Source organism: Propithecus coquereli, unplaced genomic scaffold (assembly GCF_000956105.1).
Source record: "Propithecus coquereli isolate 6110/MARCELLA unplaced genomic scaffold, Pcoq_1.0 Scaffold4, whole genome shotgun sequence".
In the NCBI taxonomy this organism is placed as follows: domain Eukaryota; kingdom Metazoa; phylum Chordata; class Mammalia; order Primates; family Indriidae; genus Propithecus; species Propithecus coquereli.
In genome coordinates, this window is record NW_012149729.1 from 7,731,398 (window position 1) to 7,756,375 (window position 24,978).

General features: G+C 37.5%; 1 protein-coding gene across 1 annotated transcript in view; it reads right to left on the bottom strand.

Moving 5' to 3' along the window:
- Positions 1–24,978, bottom strand: part of ST7 (suppression of tumorigenicity 7) — a 272,179-nt gene that overhangs the window by 91,629 nt on the left and 155,572 nt on the right. Inside the window, exon 3 of the mRNA XM_012652738.1 lies at positions 14,414–14,573. Coding sequence (XP_012508192.1) covers positions 14,414–14,573 — 160 coding nt within the window. The remainder of the gene's footprint in view (positions 1–14,413; positions 14,574–24,978) is intronic.

Sequence of the window (24,978 nt, forward strand, 5' to 3'; positions counted from 1 at the left end):
AAAAAAAAAAAAAAAAAGTCAACTCTATTCAACTCTATTGTAGATCAGATGTAACTGAAATTATTTTTCAACAAAAATAACTCCAAAGAGAAACAGTGTGTATATCTAAAGTGTTCACTGAGCAGTATCTAAAGATGCTGTCTTTATTTAGGAAGTGTCACAATATAGCCAGCAGGGGGTGCAGCAAACATTATGAAATACTGCTTTTATGCCTTCTATTAGAGAACTGAACTTAAAAAAAATACTTGGTAACACCGGTGTCATGTATGTGTGCTGTATTCAGTTTTTTAACTATCCTTGAAACTTAGAAATTAGGATCTGAGTAACTAACAGATGTAAAATGTTCTAAGTGAGAATAAAACATGTAATGAAGAAGTTTGTAAGAAATGTCTCGTTAGTTATATCCTTTAAATTTAGGGTGCAGAAAAGTACATATTTTCCTTTTAAGAAATAAGCAATCTAGACTAGGTGCAGTGGCTCACACCTGTAATCCTAGTACTCTGGGAAGCTGACGTGGGAGGATTGCTTGCGCTCAGGAGTTCAAGACCAGCCTGAGCAAGAACAAGAACTTGTCTCTACTAAAAATAGAAAAATTAGCTGGGCATGGTGGCACGCCCCTGTAGTCCCAGCTACTTGGGAGGCTGAGGCAAGAGGATCACTTAAGTCCAGGAGTTTCAGGTTGCAGTGAGCTACCATAATGTCACTGCACTCTACCCAGAGTGAGACTGTCTCAAAAATTTAAAAAAAAAAGAGAGAGAGAGAGAAAGAGAAAGAAACAAGCAATCTAGAGGTCAAATACAAACACACATCAAAGTTTCACTTTAAATTAGATCACAAGCTGGATGAGGTGGCTCATGCCTGTAATCCTCAACTTGAGAGGAATGCTTGAGCCCAGGAGTTTGAGACCAGCCTGGGCAACATGATGAGACTACATCTCTAATTTTTTTTTTTTTTAACTAGCCAGGCATAGTGGCACATGCTTGTAGTCCCAGCTACTAGAGAAGCTGGGGCAGGATTGCTTGAGCCTAGGCGTTGAAGGCTGCAGTGAGCTATGACCATAGTGCTATACTCCAGCCTCGGCAACAGAGTGAGACCCCATCTCCAAATAAATAAATAAGGTTACAGCTATGTTCATTTCTTCTTTGCTGATCTGTTCCATAATCTTATCTTTATTACTAAACCAAAAACAAAAAAACTCTCTTAGTCTAGAATCACTCTAGGGCAGGGGTCCCCAACCTATGATGAGTTGTATAATTATTTCATTATATATTACAATGTAATAATAATAGAAATAAAGTGTACAATAAATGTAATGTGCTTGAATCATCGTGAAACCATCCCCCTGGTCCACGGTCCATGGAAAAATTGTCTTCCATGAAAACAGTCCCCTCATGCCAAAAAGGTTGGGGATTGCTGCTCTAGGGAACATACCCCATATATATCAGGCTGCCTGATAGTTTAGTGATATGGAATAAGGATGTAAATGCCAAACATATTAGAATATGAAGATTTTAAGTCAAGAAATTAAACTCAGTTCTAAGCAGGAATGCTTTCAATTTTTCTCCATTCAGTATGATGTTGGCTGTGGGTTTGTCGTGTATGGCTTTTATCATTTTTACGTAAGTCCCATCTATGCCTATTTTGTTAAGCGTTCCTATCATAAAAAGGTGCTGAATTTTATTGAATGCTTTTTCTGCACCTATTGAGAAGACATGGTCTTTATTTTTACTTCTATTTATGTGGTAAATTCCATTAATGGATTTGCATATGTTGAACCATCCCTGCATCTCTGGGATGAAGCCCACTTGGTCGTGATGGATTATTTTTTTGAAAAGCACCCGTGAATTAGATTTGCTAGGATCGTGTTGAAAATTTTTTCATCTGTATTCATAAGGGATATTGGTCTGTAGTTTTCTTTTTTTGTTGTTGTGTCCTTTCCTGGTTTTGGTATCAGGTGATGTTGGCTTCATAAAACATGTTGGGAAGGATTCCTTCCTTCTCGATGTTGTGGAATAATTTCTGCAGGATAGGCACCAGTTCTTCTTTGTAGGTCTGGTAAAATTCGGGTGTGAAACCATCTGGTCCAGGACTTTTCTTTTTAGGAAGGTTTTTTATTGCTGCTTCAACTTAGGTATTTGACATTGATCTGTTCAGGAATTCTATTTCTTCCTGATTGAACCTAGGGAGGCTGTGAGTTTCTAAGAATTTGTCCATTTCCTCCATGTTTTCAAGTTTACGTGCATAGAGGTTTTCATAGTATTCACAGATGATATTTTGTATTTCTGTGGTATCGCTTGTAATTTCTTCTTTTTCATTCCTGATTGAGCTTATTAGAGTCCTTTCTTTTCTGCTTCTCCTAATCTAGCAAGAGTTGTATCAATTTTGTTTATTTTTTCAAAGAACCAACTTTTTGTTTTATTAATCTTATGTATACTTTTTTATTATCAATTTCATTTAGTTCTGCTCTGATCTTTGTTATTTCTTTTCCTCTGCTGGGTTTGGGGTAGGTTTGCTCATCCTTTCCCAGTTCTTTGAGATGATTCATTAGATTGTTAATTTGTGATCCATCTGTCTTTTGGATGTAGGCATTTCTGGATATAAATTTTCCTCTCAGGACTGCTTTACCTGTGTCCCACAGATTTTGATAACTTGTGTCTCCTTTATTACTTAGTTCAAAGAATCTTTTAATTTTCATCTTAATTTCCTCTTTAACCCAATAATTGTTCAGCAAAAGGTTGTTTAGTTTCCATGACTTTGTGTAGAGATGAGAGTTTCTGTTGGAGTTGATTTGTAATTTTAGTCCACTGTGGTCTGAGAAGATGCATGGTATAATTTATATTTTTTTAAATTTGTTGAGACATGCTTAGTGGCCTAGGATATGGTCAATCTTACAGAATATCCCATGTGCTGATGAGAAAAATGCATATTCAATGGTTTTTGGGTAGAATGTTCTATAAATGTCAGTCAAGCCCTGGACTTCTGTTTAAGTCCATTGTTTCTTTGTTTATTTTCTGTTGGAGGATCATCCTATTCTGTCAGAGTAGTACTGAAGTCCCCAGCTATTACAGTGCTGCTGTTTATCATTTTGTTTAGATCAAGTAGGATTTCCTTTATGAATCTGGGTGCACCTGAGTTAGGTGCATAAATATTTAGAATTGTTATGTCTTCTCATTGAATTGTACCCTTCACCATTATATAGTGAACATCTTTGTCTTTCGTTACTTTTGTTGATTTGAAGACTAAGTTATCTGAAATCAGAATTGCTACGCCAGCTTTCTTTGGCTTCCATTTGCATGGAATACTGTTTTCCATTCCTTCACCTTGAGTCTGAATGCATCCTTGTGGGTTAGATGTGTTTCCTGAAGACAGCAGATACTTGTCTTGTGTATATTTATCCCTTTGCGCAACCTATGTCTCTTCAGTGGGCGGTTCAAGCCATTTGCATTTATTGAAAGAACTGATAAGTGGGGAAGATTTCTGTTCATCTTGTTGAGTTGAACTTTGTTGCTTTGTTTTCTTTCTTGAGCCATTGTGGTATCTGGCCTTTGACCTTCAGCTTTTGGATGATTCTATACTGGTGAGTGTTTATTGTGCTGATCTGTGTGTAACACTGTTCTGACTACTTTCTGGAAGGCAGGAGGATGTAAACAGGTGGAAAACCATACCATGCTCATGGGTTGGCAGAATTAACATTGTTAAAATGTCTATACTACTCAAAGTGATCTACAGATTCAATGCAATCCCTATTAAAATACCAACATCATTTTTTGCAGATCTAGAAAAAATAATTCTATGCTTCATATGGAACCAGAGAAGACCGTGTATAGCAAAAGCAATCTTAACTAAAAAGAACAAACTTGGAGACATTAATTTACCAGACTTCACCTATACTACAAGGCTATAGTAACTAAAACAGCATCGTACTGGCACAAGAACAGAGACACAGACCAATGGAACAAAATTGAGAACCCAGATATAAAACCATCCTCATACAGCCATCTAATCTTTGACAAAGCAGACACAAACATACACCGTGGAAAAGAATCCTTATTCAATAAATGGTGCTGGGAAAATTGGATAGCCACATATAGAAGACTGAAACAGGATCCACACCTCTCATCTCTCACAAAAATCAACTCACGGTGGATAACAGACTTAAGCCTAAGACATGAAACTATAAAAATTCTAGAAGAAAATGTTGGAAAAACTCTTCTAGACATTGGCCTAGGGGAAAAATTCATTAAGAAGACCCCAAAGGCAATCACAACAACAACCAAAATAAATAAATGGGACCTGATCAAATTAAAAAGCTTCTGTACAGCCAAGAAAACTATCACAAGACCAAACTGACAACTTACAAAATGAAAGAAAATATTCGCATGCTATACATCCCATAAAGGGCTCATAACTAGAATCTATATAGAACTCAGAAAAATCAGCAAGAAAAAATCAAACAATCCCACTAAAAAGTCGGCAAAGGACATGAACATAAACTTTTTAAAACAAGACAGACTAATGGCCAAGAAACATATGAAAAAATGCTCAACATCTCTAATCATCAGGGAAATGCAAATCAAAGCCACAATGAGATATCACTAAACTCCAATGAGAACGGCTTTTATCAAAAAGTCCCAAACCAATAAATGTTGGCATGGATGTGGAGAGATGGGAACAAACACACGCTGCTGGTGGGACCTCAAACTAGTACAACCTCTGTGGAAAACAATATGGAGATATCTCAAAGAACTAAAAGTAGAACTACCATTTGATCCAGCAATCCCGTTACTGGGCATCTACCCAAAGGAAAAAAAGACGTTCTATAAAAAAGACATCTGCACTAGAATGTTTATAGCAGCACAATTCACAATTGCAAAGATATGGAAACAACCCAAGTGCCCATCAATACACGAGCGGATTAATAAAATGTGGTGTGTGTGTACATATATATATATACACATACACCATGGAGTTCTACTCAACCACAAGAAACAATGGTGATCTAGTACCTCTTATATTATCCTGGATAGAGTTGGAGCCCATTCTACTTAGTGAAGTATCACAAGAATGGAAAAACAAGCACCACATGTACTCACCATCAAATTGGTATTAACTGATCAACACTTTTGTGCACATATAGTAATAACATTCATCGGGTGTTTCTGGGCAGGTGGGAGGGCATAGGAGGGAATGGGTGTATTCACACCTCATGGGTGCAGTGCACACCATTTGGAGGATGGACATGCTTGAAGCTCTGACTTGGGTGGGGCAAAGGCAATATATGTAACCTAAACCCCTGTAATATGCTGAAAGAAAAAAAAAGAAATTAAAAAAAAAAAGAAATTAAATTCAGATATCCAGAGGGTAAGCATTTCTTATTTGTGCCTTTGAGGAATAAATTCCTTATTTCAAACCAGATTTAAAATTTTACCTCCAAAAGGAATTTTTCTTCATTAACATCAACAATTTTAATGCCCTTGGAAAGCACTATTTGACTGGGACTCCATCAAGGGCATGCTAACATCATTAATATGATAGTTTAATTAAAAATATGCCCCTGATACAGCAGACATGCTCTCTATAGTTCCACACACAGCAGTGCACAGTACAATCTCTACCCACAACTGCTGACAGAAATGTTCTGACCTCAGCACACATGCAAGAATGAAATTCAAGAAACAAGGAAGTAGCAAATAATGGAATAGCACTTGTTTAGTTCCCAAAGTCTGCAGAACAGATTCTCTCCTTTGTCACAATGGGATGACTACCAGTTTCTGTGTGGGAGACAAGGAATGTAAAAAATAATGCTTACTAGCATTAAGGACTTCTAAAAGCAAGCTCCAATCCTTTTTGTTCAGTCTTCCCTCTCACCAATCCCTACTAAAGCCTTCCATTGCAATCAGGCTCATTCCATGCCTTCTCATACTCAGTTGCTGCTCTAGAATGTCCACCCCATCATTCATATGACTGTGTGGTTTACATGTTTAATGCATTAATTATGCATTAATCCCTGAATTAGGCCCTGGGTTACAGAAAAAGAAACAGCTCATGATTTAGAAGAATTTATAGCTTTGGTAGAAAAGTGAAAGGGGCATGAACCACTACCTGAAATGCACCTGAAGCAGCTCTACAGAAGGAATAAATATTCTGAGAGAACCACAGACTTTTCCTTTTGTCATAGTCCTCAAGGAAAAAGAGGACTCAATTCTCAGAAAAATCAAAAGGCTCTAAAGTCACAAGGCTTTTAAGCACATGGAAGAAAATATTATTCTACATCCAACTTAGCTCTGAAAACTTTTTTTCTAAAATTAAAAAAAAGAAAGCTAGAAAATCTATACTCATAGGGACTTCAAAATATATAAATTTCTAATTCATAGCCTAGGAAGGTTTTGTACACTAAAAATGTTACCACCTCTTCCCAGAACCTAAAATCTGATAATGATGGCAATATTATTCCAAACAACGGCAATAGTAACCTTTGTCATAGCTATAAGCTCGATTTTCATTGATCCTTTCTATAAAGGGGCTTAAAGTTCAAGTAATCTATATTTCTCACATAAATTAGTGAGGAGTATATATTAGGCTCTTTTTACAAAAGCAAAAACTATAGAAAAGCTAATTTCTTCCAGGTTCATGGTAAATAATATTAAAGTCTGATGTTCAGACTTCCTGACACTTAACCATAGATGCAACATAACTGTTACCTTGCAACATTATATTTTGAAAATCATATGACTCCATCAATTAAATTTTCCACTAGAGAAACAGTTCTGAAAATTCCTCTGAAAAAATGTTGGGCACTTTTTAATAATACTTTTAAACACTTTCATTCCAAAGTACAACAGAAAAGTCCCGAGTTAAAGTTTCATTGGATGTATTATGACACTCAAGATTAACCCCAAGCTGGTCAATTTCTGACATGTGATTCTGCATATGTTTATTAGCTTTGATATCTCAGAAATGAATACCCAATTGTCTACCTTATACAGATCAATTTTAAGCAATCATTAATAATAAAAATATCCAATGTCTTAAATAATTACTCTTTAGCTGTTTCATAACTTTTCAAAATAATTATTTTGAAACAATGATTAGAAATAAAGGCACACAAAAAAACATGTAGGTAGCTTTCAATTCAACAAGTATGTTACTACCACAAATTCTTTTATGGAATCAGAAAAGGTATAAGTAAAAATGAATTTTGAGACCATTTTTAGTGACTTGCTATATTCAAGATAGTATACTACTTTCTTTAAGAATACTGCCAAGATGGTTAAATCTCTAATTGCATCTGTCATACAACCATTCTCATAAGTTATTTCTGACCTAAGTCAATCAACTCTACCAAATAATGTGGAAATTATGAAGTAAGTTTATTAAATAAAAGTTCACCAGCTATTAAAACTGTTTTAGGCATATTTCACCATTTAACTGGAGATCCAGTCTGTACTAGAGCACAGATTTTAGTGGCAAAAGATTTTAGATGTAGTAAGAATTGGCTAAGAGAATCACTTCCAATACATGTATTAGATTTTGGCAAGTTTATCCTTCATTGAGACTATTAGAGAGCAGCCCCAAAGGTCCTTGACATCTAGCAATTTGCAGTTTTGCTGGGGGATATATGTGAAATGCAAGCCCTGAAAGGGCTGGATACAAAAGAGTCGCTGAGCTAGAGAGTGAGCCTGGCTGACCCTGCAGCCACATCTCCAAGTGGGTGCACCATTCTCCCCAGTCATATTCATGAAGAAGTCAGTTCCTCGGGGGCACACTGTCAAATGGCTGTCCTCTGACTTGATATTTCCACATGACCTCATTTAATTCTCAAATGACTCTATGCAGTAGATACTACTACCATTCCCATGTTTGCAGATTAAGCTACCAAGGCTTAGGAAAGTTAAATGACTTGCTCAAGGTCACTATAAAAGTTGATAGACCAAGATTAGGACCACATCTGTCTGACCCCAGAGCCTGAGCTCTCAACCACTGTCAATCCTACCCCTTTTGAGCTATTTCTAAAGTAAGCTAGGCTAATGTCACTTCAGAAATAATGCTGCCACTGCAGTATAGGACTTTAATGAAATTATTTAATTGCATAATACATTAATTGTGGGGTTTACTGCCCCCCACAAAGGGTCTGGAAAGGTTAAATTTTTTAATTAGTGCTTAAGAACTTGGATTCTGAAGTAACACTGCCCAGGTTTTATCAGCCATGTGACCTCGGGCAGATGACTTCACCCTCCTGCACTCAGCTTCCTTAACCATGTAGTGGAGATAATACTAGTACCTTCTTCATGGGGCTATTGTGCGGAGTAAATGAGATAGTATCATATAAAGCTGGCAGCAGGCACTGAGAGTATTAGTTATTATCGGAACTATTAAGGTCATTAAATATGAAATGTCCAATTTCAAAGCAAAAGTGTAGTGTATTATATATCAAACAAGAAGCAGTACAACTAATCAAAGTATGCGCCTAAAATATCAACATAGTTTTGCCATCTTAATGGTAGCTTGTTTATGCCAGCAGTGAAGAAGTCTGGAGAGCGAGTGCCATTGAAATTGCCAAAGGCATTTTCCACAGCTTGTTCAGAATAGAATATTTTTCCTTGCAAGAAGTGGTCCAAAACCTGGAAGAAGTGGTAGTCAATTGATGCAAAGTCTGGTGAATACAGTGGATGACAGAGAGTTTCCAAGTCCAGCTGCTGCTGTTTGTGCAACATGTGGTTGAGTGCTGTCTTGCAAGAGGATTGGCCTGTCTCTATTTACCAATCTCAGCTGTTTAATTGCAAGTATCCTCATCATTTCGTCCAATTGGTTTCAGGAGACATCCGCTGTAATCGATTGGCCAGGTTTCATGAAGCTGTAGTGGATAATACTAGCGCTGGACTGCCAAACTCACGCCATCAGCTTTTTTGGATGAATATTCGGTTTTGGGCTGTGTTTTGGCACTTCATCATTAGCCAACCATTGTGCCAAATGCTTGCCATCGCCAAGAAGAATCCATTTTTCATCACGCGTAAAAATATGGTGTACAAATTTTTCACCTTTATGTCATGACAGCAAAGAAAGGCAAGCTGTGAGATGATTTCTCTTCTGATGCTCGTTTAATTCATGTGGTACCCATCTATCCAGCTTCTTTACCTTGCCCATTTGTTTCAAATGGTCCAATATTGTTGGAATAGTAACGTCAAATCTTGCTGCTAATTCATGGGTAGGTTGAGGTGGACTCGTTTCTGCTACAGCTTTCAGCTCATCATTATCTACCTTGGTCTCAGGTCATCCATGTGGCACATTTTCAAAATTAAAACCACAGGAGCAGAACTTCTCAAACCACTGACATACTGCGCGTGCATTAGCCACATCCTTCCCAAACATTTTGTTGATATTTTAAGCTGTCTGTGCTGCATTGTTTCCACAACAGAATTCATATTAGAAAATAACACGGACTTTTGACTTACCCACAGTTTCACAAAAATTGCTCTAAAAAAAATTTGAAAGATAATCACAAGCCAAAACATGCGTTTGCAAGACTGGGGATATATCTTCACAATAAAAATAAAACAAGAAGTGTCAAAGTGAAATGTCAGCGATATCAACTGTCAAACTTAGTACTTAAGGAAAATCGGACATTTCATACCTAATAACCTAATATTGGGGCATTCTATGGAGAAAATTATCTGTTCTGGTGTTATGAGAATTTGAGTTCTATGAAGGCCTTAGGATATATTTTTTTCACTCTGCCTGAGTTTCTTCATCTCACTGTTTTTCTTTATTATCTTTATTCAATCAGTGCTTAAATTGCCTCTAGCAATATAATGAATTTTAATTTAGAATTTATATTATATATATTTATATAGAATTATTAGAATTATTTAGAATTTAGATTTATTTATAATTTGGAATATATAACTCTCTCTATATGTATTTATGGAGATTAAATGAGATTAAAATGAGATGATTTGTGACAGGAAGCCAAGTGACGATACCAGAGTTTGTTTAAAGATCCAGTTCTATGCAAGAGGCTATTAGTGTTTCAGAGAATTTAAACTTGATTTTGGCAAAGATACATTTCACGTGATGGAGCATCCTGCACTTTTCCCATTATCTTGAAGAAGGCGAATGCTGCAAATCTTTGTCTTTATGGCATCTTATTTGAGAACAAGGCAAATTATCAAACAGATATTCTCAGAAACCCAAATTCAGAACGTTATTAGGCCCTGAGAATGCCTTCCCTTAAGAAAGGGAGTAGTTAGCCACATTTTAAATCCATATTCATCATCAGCTCATAAACTAAGCTGAATTAAGAAATGGCAGTGAGAAACATGTTGATGTGGCAAAATATATCAGTAGGGTTTATCAGACACTGTATATTTAGGAGAAAAATAGCAGTTTAGTTCCCCAAATAAAGCAAAACAAGTGGAATGCTCACAAATGTTAACTTTAGCCAAACAATCCCAAGTTTGGATAAACTAAGAAACTGTATAATTAACTACATTTCTCCACTGGCCCATAGAAATTGGAAAATTGCACAAATTTTGAGCAAGTTCACTTTGCATAGAAACTTTGTCCAAAAGTTTAAAAACATGTGCACAATTTGCTGTGTAACCATGACAACTTTTCTCACTCCTCACCCTACTACCCTCATCTCAAATCATTCTTAGGTAAACCAGGTTTTTTAGTTTTTATTCAAAATAAAATATTCTTTTAAGAAATATATTTATTTAATTATTTATTTTTATTTCAATAGATTTAGGGGTATAACTGGTTTTTTTGTTACATGTATGAATTGTACAGTGGTGAAGTCAGGGTTTTAGGGTACCCACCACCAGAATAGTGTACATTGTACTCAATAGGTAATTTTTGATCCCTAAGCTCCCCTTCCGCCCTACCCTATTCTAGTCTCAAAGCCCATTATACCACTCTGTGTGACCATGTATACCCATCATTTAGCTCCCACTTACAAATGAGTATAGGTGATATTTGCTTTTCCACTCCTGAGATACTTCACTTAGGATAATGGCTTCTGGTTTCAACCAAGTTGATGCAAAAGATACTATTTCATTCTTTCTTATGGCTGAGTAATATTCCATGATATATACATACCACATTTTCTTTATCCACTCATCAGTTAATGGACACTTACTCTGATTCCCTATCTTTGCAATTCTGACTTCCGCTGCAATAAACATATCAGTGCATATGACTTCTTGATATAATGACTTCTTTTCTTTTGCATAGATACCCAGTAATGGGATTGCTGGATTGAATGGTGGGTCTACTTTTAGTTCTTTGAGGAATCACCATACTGTTTTCCATAGTGGTTGTACTAGTTTGCATTCTCACCCACAGTGTATAAGTGTTTCCTTTTTACTGCATCCATGGCAACATCTATTGTTTTTTGACTTTTTAATAATGGCTATTCTGACATGGATAGGGTGGTATCTCACTGTGATTTTAATTTGCATTTCTCTGATGACTAGCAATATCGAGCATTTTTCATACGTTTGTTGGCCATTTATATATTTTCCTTTGAAAAATATCTGTTTGTGTCTTTTGTCCTCTTTTCAATGGGGTTATTTTTTTTTCTTGTTCATTTTAGTTCCTTGCAGATTCTGGATATTAATCCTTTGTGAATATTTTCTACAGAATTCTGTAGGTTGTCTATTTACTTTGTTCTTTAAGGAAAGAGCTACACTAAGTTTTCATATGGACCAACATTTATAATCAATATTTTCAATTTATTTTTAGCTTTCTTCAGTGATTTTCTCAAGTAATCAATGCCATTAAACTGCCTTTGCCAACATCCATGGGACTTTGTTGGCCATGTTATATTACATGGAAGATTCAGGAAAGAGGTGCCTTATGATGCTCCAAGAAAATCTGTATCTTCACCCTTCTGTTATTAAGGCAACAGTCATTTTATTATTATGAAGACAATAGGGATTTTTACACAAATCTCTCTGTTTTAAGAAAATATACTGATTATCCTCAGCTTTGTACCTACTTTTTCGTTTACACTTAGCTGACACCAGATGACAAAATAGAAAGTGATTAAGGGTAGAGATAAATGCAGACAATGCACTTTTATAGTATTTTTCTTATTCAAAAATAAAAATCACCACAAGAAAAAAGAAAGTCATCTTGGTCCCATGGTATCTGGTACTTCCATACTAGCATGCATGTTTGTTGAGCTGAGTTAGCCAAATATTAGAAGCTCAATGTCAAGAAGAAGTGGGCAGATTGATGCTGAAATATACTTAGACAAGGTAATTTCCATTTTTCTAAAGGTAATTATTTGAATATTGTTATGAGATCAGATCATAAATGCTATATCTATTATACATGAAATGAATGGAAATATGGAATGCATAGTAGGCACTCAGTAAATCCTAGTGGAATTGAATTAATAATACTCAAAAGCTCAGTGTTAGGTAAAAACTTATTATAGATAAAACTGAGAATTTCCATGGTTATTATTGTTGAATATATTTTTTAAAAGGGCATGGTTTCTCCCTGACAAAGCTGCCATTACAGCACTTAGAATAGTATCAACATTCATATAATAAATAAAGCTTAATCAAGGCATCCACTAAGACAGCCAGCAAAATAATAGTGACAATAAAAAGAGTATGAACTTTTCATTGCATTAACGAGTTATGTCAAGAAATTTAAATCGGGAAGAGAGAGAGAGGGCAAACTTTAATGAAAATATAAATGTATTCAGTATAAAGAATGGCTTCAAATGAGGATGCTTTCTGTTGTCAATCTGCTAATTTTCTACAATGTTCTATGTCATTCAAAGACTATAGTCAAGATAAGAGCACAGTTAATCTGTAGGGTATTCATAGCAGATGCAAAGTAGTGGCAATTATCCACAACTGCTCATGCCTGATAACTGAATGATCAAGATTCCTCATTAGAATAATAAGCCGCATTTATTAGAGTAGCTGGTTAAAGCAATGTTTTGCTTTGCTCAGGTCTCTTTCTATTTCACAAAGTGGATGAGTTTACAGAGTCCCACACAATTTTGTTACCTGGGTGGTGCCATCCCTCATGCGTGTACCCTTTAGGTTCAATAAATGTGCACCGACAGCTGCCTAGTACCACTCATGGCTGGCTGGCAAATGGTCTACTAAAAGAGCACTGACTCAACATCAGGAACAAAAGCTATGCACAATGTTCCCTGAGGCTTTTATCAAATGTGGATTGAGTTATTCTAGAGAAGAAGAAAAAATATCTAACCTAGCTCTTTTAATTTCTTCCTCTTTATGCTTTAAGTCTCAGAACTGGTGCCCTCTCCTTCAAGAAGCAAACCTCTCCTCTCAGTTTGGGTCAGGATCCCCTCCTTTGTTTCCCATTGCATTGTATGTTTTCCTCATACAATCAGAGCACTCATTGCTTTGTGTCCTGCAGCAGACAGAGAGTTCCATGGGGAAAAGAACCTGGACTTCTTTTTAGTCATAATAATTCAGAAGAACCTGTATAAGACAAGGTTCATAACAGGTACTTAGGAAAAGTTTACTGAGTTGATAAAGAGATTGAGCTAAGAAATTATATTCTTCCCTCTTGTTTTGTAAGAGAAGAAAGCACAGTCTTTGCATGTACTCGTGTTCATTCACTGAGTTTCAAAGAAATAGTAGACACTGTGCAAGATGCTAGAGATACTGCAATAAAGCAGTACCTTAAAAATTCAATGCAATTTAATACATGTTGCCAAGGGTAAAAATATTAAGGATGAATGAAAGTGGAGAGATAGTGTATAACCTATCACAGAAGCTTCCCAGGAGGTGACATTTGGTTTGGGTAGTGATGGATGAACGAGAGAAAAAGGGAGACAGACTTCTTCTAGGCAGAGTGTCATAAGGAACACGGTATGCTTAGGAAATGAAAAGTAGCTTCATGTGGCCAGAAAACTGGACATTCAGGAAAGGGACTGGATTGTGACAGAAGCCAAAGTTGGCAAGATAGGTTAGAGGCAGCTTATGCTGTGCTAAGGAATCTGGGCTTTATTTTCAGTGGAATGGGAATCAATGAAGCCTTATAAGCAGAGGAGTGATGTGATCAGATCTAGTTAGATACAAGATTCTGCAATTATCATGGAAGAAAATGGATCCATTTTACTAAGGTGTGAGAAACTACAGACAAGGAGGCTGGAGCCTCAGGTTGGAAACATTGACTTAAATGATCAAACAGAAGAAGTTAACAAGATAAACATTTCCTTTCCCTGGGATGCTTACACCCTACTTTTCTGATACAGCTTGTCAACTCCCTGGGAAAATGAGCTGCATTTTTATCTGAAGCCTAATTTTTAAATAACAACATTATTACTGTCTTATGTTCATAATAATTTAGTAAGAGTAACAATAATAGTTTAGTAAGAGTAAGCAAATAATATTGCAAACTGAAGGACTTTCCATACCTGAGACACTTTGCCTGTTGGAATCTGAGTCCCCATTACTGGAGTTAGAATTGTTGGAGGAGTTGTTGTCAACCCCTCCCAGAAGGGGGCGCAAGTGGCTTACTGAGACTTGTTCAATGAATGAAGTTCCATACTTGCGAAAATACCACCATTCAAATATCTAGAACAGAAAAATAATAAGCGCGTTTATGGTCCTTATTACCATTTATGACTTCAGTACACATGCCCATAAAGTATGTTATGTTTACTAATTCTATCCACCTTAAATACTTAATTAAACAATTTTTAACCCAAAAAATTGTTTATTCTAAAAATAAAATTAAAACAATAACACTTAAAATTATCAATGTGGTTTTCTCTGCTTAATACTGGTTTCAACAAAATCTATTACTACAATCACTAATAAATGAACACTGTTAAGAACTGTTCGTTATTTTTCTCCAAATTTATATAACATTCAAGTAACAAAAGCACCATAGCTGAAAGCCAACTCCAGAAATATGGCTTATGAAGTATTCAAATTCTTGGCACTTTATATTCTGACTTGGTAAAATTTTTGGAAAGGCGATAAGGGAATTTTTTTTTTTTTTTTTTTAGTAAGACCTCCTTAGGGAAATGCTGGTTTTACAGAACAAAAGGAATGAGAGGTATCCCATTTCCTGTGTGGAAGGCACCCAACTGCTGAGACTCAGCATTATTCCACTTGCTGAAAAGTACTTTATAAACACAAGCATCTGTTGTACACCATTAATGTTTCCTATTTCACAAGCTTATTAATCATTATGTACTGTGAATTCTGAAAGAGAAAAGAAATAATTTTCATTAATAAAAGGAGGAACAATGATGCTCACGTGACTAGATCGAAGTCAGGACTTCCTAAGTACCAGAAAAGCAAGTGACCTCCCCCAGCCCTTCTCACCTGGACCCCTCGGCTTCTACAGTGAACACTTCCCCACCACTCTTCAATGTCCCACATCCATTCCCCTCCTCTCTGACTTAGAATTTTTTTCCTTAAGCAGTCAAAAATCATCCCACAGAAGAAATTTAAGAATCAACTATATCCTAGAATCTCATAGGATAGCTACATTTTTATAACACAGAATGTGCAATTAATATAGAATTAATTACCTTTATCCTTACTTATTTCTTAAAAACAAGAATTCATTATCTACTCTGGAATGGACTTCGGGCTATTATTTAAAAACTGATACTTTCTCTCTTTTATTGTATCAAAGATCTAAAAATATATAAAGAACATCTATGAATGACCAGAGGAAGTATTAACCAAATGAAATGTTTCCAATCCCATAATAGGGCACCTTTATTTAATTTCAGGGAGTTACTCCTTCTGACTACAGGTTGAGTATCCCTTATCCTGAATGCTTAAGACCAAAAGTGCTTTGGATTTTGAATTTTTTTTTTCAGATTTTGGAATATTTGTATTATACTGGTTGAACATTCCTAATCCAAAAATCCAAAACACTCCAATGAACATTTCCTTTGAATGTCATGTTGGACACTCAAAACATTTCAGATTTTGGAGCATTTTGGGTTTTAAATTTTCAGATTTGGGATGCTCAAGCAGTATATGAGTTTTTACATGTTAAAACATTCAAGTAATTTCTCTTGGCAGAGTGAGGAGAATATACTATAAAGGTTAAAAAGGAATAAGACTAATCTGTAACATTCAGAATACCAAAAATAAGAGATTTTGTTTGAAGAAGGAAGAAAGTTCAAGAATGGCAAATGTATAGAGCATAGATCCAGAAGGGAGTGAGTTATTTGATCTATTTGAACATCAGTTTCTTCAACTGTAAAACAGAAATATTTATCTCAAGGGCCCTTAATTTTCAAACCAACCCATGTAAAACACCTAGTTCAGTGTCTGCTGCATAGTCAGTTTTCAAAGGTAACAGCAAAGCTACCATTTATTACGGTAATAATATCCATGCCTCTTCACATATTTCTATGAGTCGCCCCTCTTTTTGCCAGACAACAATTCAGGTTAGTACAGCATCTTGTCTGTTACTGGGTTGTTGGTGGAAAGTCCTGGACATCATTGTGACAGTGATACAGTCCTGATTACTCAACAAAGCCCTCAAGAGATTCATGGCTTTGCCTTTATTAGAAGAGACGAAGACTCCAAAGGACTCAGAACACTGGTCGCAGAACTGGCAGTGGCTCTCGATCACTAGGGGAGGAGAACCTTCTTTGCCCCAAGCCTTTGCTCTGCTTTCTGTATTGTGCTGCGGCACCTGCCAGGCCTTAGTTCATTCATTCCATCACACAGCACTAAGCGTTCCATACCGGTCATGAGCTGAGCTCCAGGATCACAAAAACTTGGCTCCTGCCACTACAAGTCCATGCCACAGATTCACAATGCCCGTCACAGGTTGCTCCTGGCATGCCTGTACCCATCACACAAAAAATCCTCCGCATTCTTCAGGTTTCTCAGTTCCTCCAGTAGAACCACAGAATGTCAGCACTAAAAGGGACCTTAAAGGACTATGTACAGAGTCCATTTACCAATGCGGCATGAGGACTATCCTTCAAGGCACAACGACCTGACCAAAGTCACACAGCTAAATAGTCACTTAGCCCGAAGCCCAAGCTCTCTGCCACTAACTTACCAAGTCCCTATAACAAGACTTCTTTTTATAACTCCCTTGCTTCATGTAAAAAAACCCAGACAGATGTAGCCCTCTCATTTCCCTTTTCAAACCTGCACTTCCATGTGCCCACTGACACTATCCCCCTCTGTGCTTTCCTAGCTATAAAAACCAATACAGAAATAGTCTATCAAATGAGATCAGATAATCCATCCTAAGATATAAATGACTCATATAAACTAGACATTTGCATTATAATAAGAGATAGACCTTCTACCCAGTATTTCTAATGCTGTAATAACAGACCTCAGTAAAGACTGGGTTATTCGTGCAGCTGTCTGGGGTTGTCTTCTCAGACCTATCATATCACAGCAGGAGTACAGCCCCTGCTGTGTACAGGGGACGCAAGTATAAAGAAGGACTTCTACTGTATACAGGGGACAACAGTATAAAGGAGGACCTCTGTTCTTCCAATATGTATTGAATGAACAACTAGGAAAGAAAGAAGGGAAGAATCTGAAGCCTTCTGAAACTTCAAACCAAGTCTACTAATTTGGGGTCTTAGCATAACAATCTTTCCCTTATCCTGAAACATGCCAGGCTTTGGGCAAGCACCTGGAGCTGCACAGATCCAAATGGACAGATGGTGTTACTTAATGCGCACATATTTGGTGTCACTTTGAATTCTTTTCCCTGGTGCACACCAACAATGTAAACAGCAAAGCTCTCATAAACAAATTTAGATTTTAAAAGTAGTTCTTGGACATGCCAGTAGCTTGGTGGGCCTGCCACAGTGGCACACAAAGCAGTTTTTAATTTGACAGATAACCAAAAAATTATAAATTTACGCATGTCATTGTTTTAAAAAGTTAATCTCGCTAGTGCTTTTCTCCTACTTGTGCTCCACCTCACAAATTATACAGGTCAAATAAGATGCATAAGAACTAAAAAGCATCAATTGGGTTTGGCATTTAGGTAGTCAACAGTGATCCTATCATCTAGTTTAAAGGGCTTTTGCTGGGTTGTGTGACCTTGGTTGGTTCTCTTGATTCTTTGGGGCTCAGTTTTCTAAAGTGCAAAACGAGGTCATAGTAAACATTCAGTTAATGTTGGATGGAGGGACGTTGGGATGATTAGAACACTAGATGGATAGACGGTTGGAAGTTTGAATGATGGATGATGGCCCAATTGATGTAATGAGATATAGTCTACATAAACAGCAGGATTGATAAAAAAAAAGGTTTAAGGTCAATTTTTTTTTGTTATAAAAAAAAGAGGCACACACATATTTGTAGAAGGGGAAAAATCCACTGGAAAGAGAGAAATGCAAGGTGGGAAGGAGTACAAATGACCAAGAGGCATGATGCCAAGAGCCCAGGAAGCACATCCATCCTACCTTGAAAAGGTAACCTACCACTTCTTGCTCTAAAACAGGAAGAAAGAGAAAGATGAATGGACATTCTATTTTGGAAAGTATGGTGTGCTATGAATTCTTTCACAGGTAAGAAGGCAACAAAAGGATAAAAACTAGGTGACACTAATCTCAGTGGAGGTGCGGGTAAGGTTTATCTTCTGGGAGTAGGGAGGTGGGGATGGAATTGAGAATGTGAGGGTTGAGGAAGTGGTTTGCACCAATACATTACAAGGCAGAAGGCACATAAGCTACACTCAGAGCAGAGAAAACCACGTTGATATTAAAACAAGGACCCACTTGGCAAGGATCCAGTGATCTCCTCCAGTACTACTTGACAGAAGTAGAGAGGATGACCAAGGAGGACTGGAGCTAGGAGCTGGGGGTAGAGATCCAGATTTGCAGCTGGCCTAAGGCGCAAACTTGTCTCATCTTTACCTGCAGGAAGGGAACAAAAATCTGACGGAGGTGTAATCCTAGCACTCTGGGAGGCCAAGTCAGGAGGACTGCCTGAGATCAGGAGTTCACGACCAGCCTGAGCAAGAGCAAGACCCCGTCTCTACTAAAAATAGAAAAAATTAGCCAGCGTGGTGGTGAGCACCTGTAGTCCCAGCTACTCGGAGGCTGAGGCAGGAGGATCGCTTGAGCCCAGGAGTTTGAGGCTGCTGTGAGCTAGGCTGACGCCATGGCACTCTAGCCTGGGCAACATGATGAGACTCTGTCTCAAAAAAATAATAAAAATAAATTTGACCAAGAGATGATAAAAAAGGCCCTTCATCACTCTTGCAGACCTAAAAGTTGAATCTTTACTGAAGATGCCTAGATTCTTCCTATCCAATAAGACCTCCTTTTCTTTTGAATTGCACATTCTATATATAAAACGCTTTATGAGCCAGGGACTTTCCTATATGTTCTTTTTTTTGTTTTTTGTTTTTTGGTTTTTTTTTTTTTGGCAAAAGGCGATCATCTGGGTTGTTGATAAAGGAGATAAACCAAAGAAGCTGAGAAGTTAGTTACAATAACATTTGTAACCTTTTTAGTTTCCTTTTCGAATTCTCAAGCTATCCTTTTCTCCATACCCACTGATCCTTTTAAAGTTCCTCCCAATTCCTTGACAGACATAACCTTTTTTTTTTTTAAGTTCTTGGCTTCTGTATGTTTTGTTTAGGAATACTAAATACCTACTAGTGGGTCTTGGCCTCCAGCTTCCTGTACCTCAGTCACCTGTTCCCTCAAACAGTTGTGGGGGCTATGTAAAGGGCTGGCATGTATGCCCTTCCACCCACCCCTTTTCTGGCCACCTGTTGTCAAGGCTTTAAGAAAAGAGAAAAGACAGGGAGGTAAGGCTCTTTTCAAGGTCAACAGCCAATGAGCCATCCCCACCTTGGCATCTGCACAGTCACAGGATGAGATTTTCCCCTGTAGCATTAATTACTGTGGCCTGGAAGGGAGGGTCACTCTTCTGGGTGAAGTCATGGAGACCACTATGAGCTGAGAGAAGCCAGCCTGTGTCATTCATCCCAAGCCCTGCCAGCTCATACTGTGATGGCAGCTGTCCTCTAGGTGCCTCCTCTAAAGATTCTGATTCAGTTGGTCGGGGGTGTATTTGGAATCCATCATTTTAAACAAGCTCCCAGATAATTCTGTTGCAGTCAGTTAATTCATTTACTCATTGGATCTTCTGTGCTTTCAACAAATATGTCCTAAGTATTTACTGTGGCATTATAGGTACAGGGTATACAGTAGTACATAAAAACACAAATATGGTCCCTGTCTTTGTGATGCTTCCATTCTAGAGAGAAAGATGACAATGTATGATCACACGAATAAAATATAATTATAAATTGTGTTAAGTGTTGGTCCATGTTCTACACTGGCCAAATCTGACCTAATCCATGGAGAGCTGGAAAAAGAAAAACTGTACTACCCAATCGTTACCTCTTCTACCACCTTCCCCAAAACATACTTCTTTTACATCCAATCCATGAACCAATTCTTTTATTTACTATTCTAATTTGTTTTTTCTCTTTCTTGTTCTTGATTCTGACTTTCAAAAATTATGCCTGGATACCTTTTTTATACCTCTTTATTACTGATACACACACGCACAGACATTACTAGGGATACAGCAAAATATCTATAAATGTCAATAAAACATACAGCATTTTCTCCATTCTACCAACATTTTGAGAAAATCAAGGGGAGCTTTTTCTGCACATATCCACCTTATTACTCTCAAAAGCAAAAGCCAAACACAGAAATTTTCTCCACTGAAATAAACATTGCCTGTAGAGGCTGGACATGCCCTTGCTAGCAGATAAAAGACTAAATTGGCAGGTTTGGACTGTGATAACAGGTGCAGTTCTTATGGCTGGAACTGGACTGGGGTGGGAAGACTTGTGCCAAGTGGGCAGAGAGCCACCTTGAAGTTAAGCAAGGGAGAAAGCTGCCTGCATGGGTATGGGCACAGAAGCCAACAGGGCAGAGTGAGCTAGGTGGTGAGGGAGCTATGGCAAACTCATTGCTGGCTTTCAACTTGTGAAATTAAGAACTATCAGTTACAGCTAGTCAAATACACACCTATCTATTTTTAAACACATTAGCACAAAACACAGCAGCATTTGCCAAGTAAATTTTATTTCTATGTATATTTGTTCAGTTAATTGATTTTTTCTTCACAAAGGAAATACCAGGTTTTTTGTTTGTTTTTACCTCTCTTCTCCTAAGAAATTAAATTGCATGATAATTTCAGAGTGCAGCACAGGAATCCTGAGGGTCCCCAAACAACCGATTTCCCCAAGGGCAGCCCTGCACTTTGAATGCTCATGGCAGGCTCTCAGAACATTGCTTAGGGGAGAGCAGTTAGGTAATTGTCTCCCTAGTGCCAGGAAACAAACCACCAAGCACTTCTATGCACACAGCTATTTTGCAAAGCACCTGATCCTTTACCTCAATGCTGCCTTTCCCTGAAATGCACTTAGCAGAAAAGGATAGTGGTTGAATAGAAACCTCACTGTAGGTTCATTTCAAGGCCTAGCGAAGCTGAGTCCCTCCAGGCTAGATGATACCACTGTCAACAATCTCTAAAGCAGGAGCCTAAAGCTCTCAAGAGCTATCCCATATTGTAGTTATTTTGCCTTCAGCATAGACTTGCATTTTTGAGAAAGGCCTTTCAAAATGTTTCTCCATGAGAGGTTTTCCTTTGCTCAAAGTTTCCTATCAGTCAGGAATATCCTCTTATCCTCTGCTTCCTGTGAATGCTGCAAGGCAAATGTGCCATAAGACAGCCCAGCAGTGATCATCCGGTCCCAGCAGCTGCACCCCACATGTGGGAGAAAGCCTTGTCAGCCCAAATCTGCACCCCACATGCGGGAGAAAGCCTTGCCAGCCCAGATCTGCACCCCACATGCGGGAGAAAGCCTTGCCAGCCCAGATCTGCAAAGGCAACCGTGCTCTAGGGAAATCCCCTCATTGCTGATGGGAATCCACCATCCCTGAGTTAAAAGGAAAAACCACCATTGAGCCTAGCTTCCCAGAGTGAAATGAAATAACCCACACTGTGGTAATTAATTTATAGCCTGTGAACCCACACCAAGCTACTGCTAGAATAAAATCCAGACCTACCATTTGTTCAGCAAGCTAGAAAAACAGCTGAGAACTTAACTAGAGAGGCAGTGAAACAAGCAATAATCGTATGGGCTGCCTATGTAAGAGGGTCTGGGTTCCAACCCTGCTCTGCCACTTGCTGGCTCTGTGACCTACAGCAGGTTACTCACTTGCCTATTCTCCCCATTGGGCTATGTGTAAGTAGTGGCAACAGCACTAGCAATTACCCCATTCCACTGCGGTACAGAGTAAATGAGCTAGCATGCAAAGTGCTTTAGGTCAGTGTCTGGCACACAGCAAGCATCATCTAAGTAGGTAACAGGTAACGTTCTTAAGGGAACCTCCCCTTAGAGGAGGAACGCACAAACTAAATCCTTTTAGCATCAGAGTGAGTTACCGGTTTCAATATGAAATTGTGTCCAAATAAGTTTACTTTTTTCTTTTTGTTTAACCAAAAAATATTTCAAAGATGTCTTAGAAAGAAAATATTAAAACATTATTTAAAATGTAAATAATAATGATTAGAGACCTGTAATACCTTCCCCTCTCCCACCCCAAAATATAAATGCTAAAAGATTGCCATGGTTTCAGCACATGCTTATTAAGAATTTATCCAGCATGTGAGAGCATTTTCCAAGTCTGAAGTTTCTTAGTCCACTTAAAATATTAAGGTAGGAACCTGAAGACTTAGGTTCTAGGCCTGCCTTGCCACAAACTAACCACATGAATTTAGACAAAATACTGCCTTTTCCTTCCTTTGTTAGTCTCAATGTTCTCTTCCAAAAAATGAAGAGCATGGGCTGAATGACCATGAAGTCCCAGAACATCAACAATCCCTGCTTCTCCTCACGGTTTCTTTCCCTCCCTTCCTCCCTTCCTTCCTTCCTTCCAATACAAAATAGATGCGTACATCTTCAGGATACATGTGATAATTTGACACATTCATCTAATGTGTAAAGATTAAATCAGGGTAACTGGGATATTCGTCACCTGAAATATTTATCTTTTCTTTATGTTAGGAACATTTGAATTATTCTCTTCTAGCTATTTTGAAGTGTACAGTAGATTAATGTTAACTATAGTCACTCTAATGATCTATCAAATATTAGGTCTTATTTTTTCTAACTGTGTATTTGTACCTGTTAATCAATCTCTCTCTTCATTCCCCCTTCTCCCTACCCTTCCTGGCCTATGGTAGCCACAAATCTACTCTATATTTTCATGAGATCTGCTTTTTTAGTTCCCACATATGAGTGGGAACATGCAATATTTGTCTTTCTGTGCTTAGGTTATTTCACATAACATAATTACCTCCAGTTTCATCAGTGCTGCTGAAAATACCAGGATTTCATTCTTTTTTATGGCAGAATAGTATTACATTGCATATATACACCACATTTCCTTTATCCATTCATCCATTGATGGCACTTAGGTTGAGTCTCTATTTTGGCTATTGTGACTAGTGCTGTAATAAACATGTGAGCGCAGGTATCTCTTTGGAATACTGATTTCCTTTCTTTTGGAGATATACTCAGTAGTGGAATTGCTGGATTATATGGTTCAATTACTGGATTATATGATAATTTATAGCTTTTTTGGGAAGCCTCCACACTATTCTCCATAGTGGCTGCACAATTTACATTCCCGCTAACAGTGTACGAGGGTTCCCCTTTCTCCACAACCTCACCAGCATCCATTATTCCCAGTCTTTTTGGCAAAAGCCATTCTAACTGCGGTGAGATGATATTTCATTGTGGTTTTGATTTGCATTTCTCTGATGATTAGTGATGTTGAGTATATCTTCATATACCTGTTAGCCATTTGTATATCTTCTTTTGAGAAGTGTCTATTCAGATCTTTCACCCATTTCTTAATCAAATTATGTGTTTGTGGGTTTTTGTTGTTTTGTTTTTGCTATTGAGTTGTTTGAGCTCCTTATACAATATATTCTGGCTATTAATCCTTTGTCAGTTGTATGTTTTGCAAATATTTTCTCCCATTCTGTGGGTTGATTATTTTCTTTGCTGTGTAGAAGCTTTTTAGCTTGATGTAATCCCGTTTGTCTGTTTTTGCTTTGGTTGCCTGTGCTTTTGAGGTCTTACACGAAAAATCTTTGCCCAGATCAATGTCCTGAAGCATTTCCTCAATGTTTTTTTCTAGTAGTTACATAGTTTCAGGTCTTATATTTAAATCTTCAATCTATTTTGAGTTGATTATTATATATGGTAATAGATAAGGATCTAGTTTCATTCTTGTGCATATGGTTATCCAGTTTTCCCAGCACCATGTATTGAAGAGACTATCCTTTCCCCATTTTATGTCCTTGGTGTCTTTGTTCAAAATGAGTTGGCTGTAACTGTGTGAATTTATTACTTATCTGGGTTTTCTATTCTGTTCCATTGGTCTATCTGTCTGTTTTTACACCAGTATCATGCTGATTTGGTTACCATAGCTTTGTAGTATATTTTGAAGTCAGTTAGTGGGATATCTCTAGCTTTGTTCTTTTTGCTCAGGATTACTTTGGCTAATTGGAGTCTTTTGTGGTTCCATATAAATTTTTGGATTGTTTTTTTTCTATTCCTATGAAGAGTATCATTGATATTTCTGATAGAGATTGCAGTGAAACCATAAATCACTTTGGGTAGTATTGTCAAAATGACAATATTAATTCTTCAAATCCATGACCATGGAAGAATAGCTTTCCATTTTTTGTGTCCTCTTCAATTTCTTTCATCAGTGTTTTACAGTTTTCTTTGTATAGATTTTTTACTACTTTGGTTAAACTGATTCCTAGGTATTTTATATTCTTTGTTGCCATTGTAAAATGGGATTGCTTTCTTGATTTCTTTTTCAGACTGTTTGCTGTTGGTGTATATAAAACGCTCAGTTTGGGCCGGGCGCAGTAGCTCATGCCTGTAATCCCAGCACTCTGGGAGGCC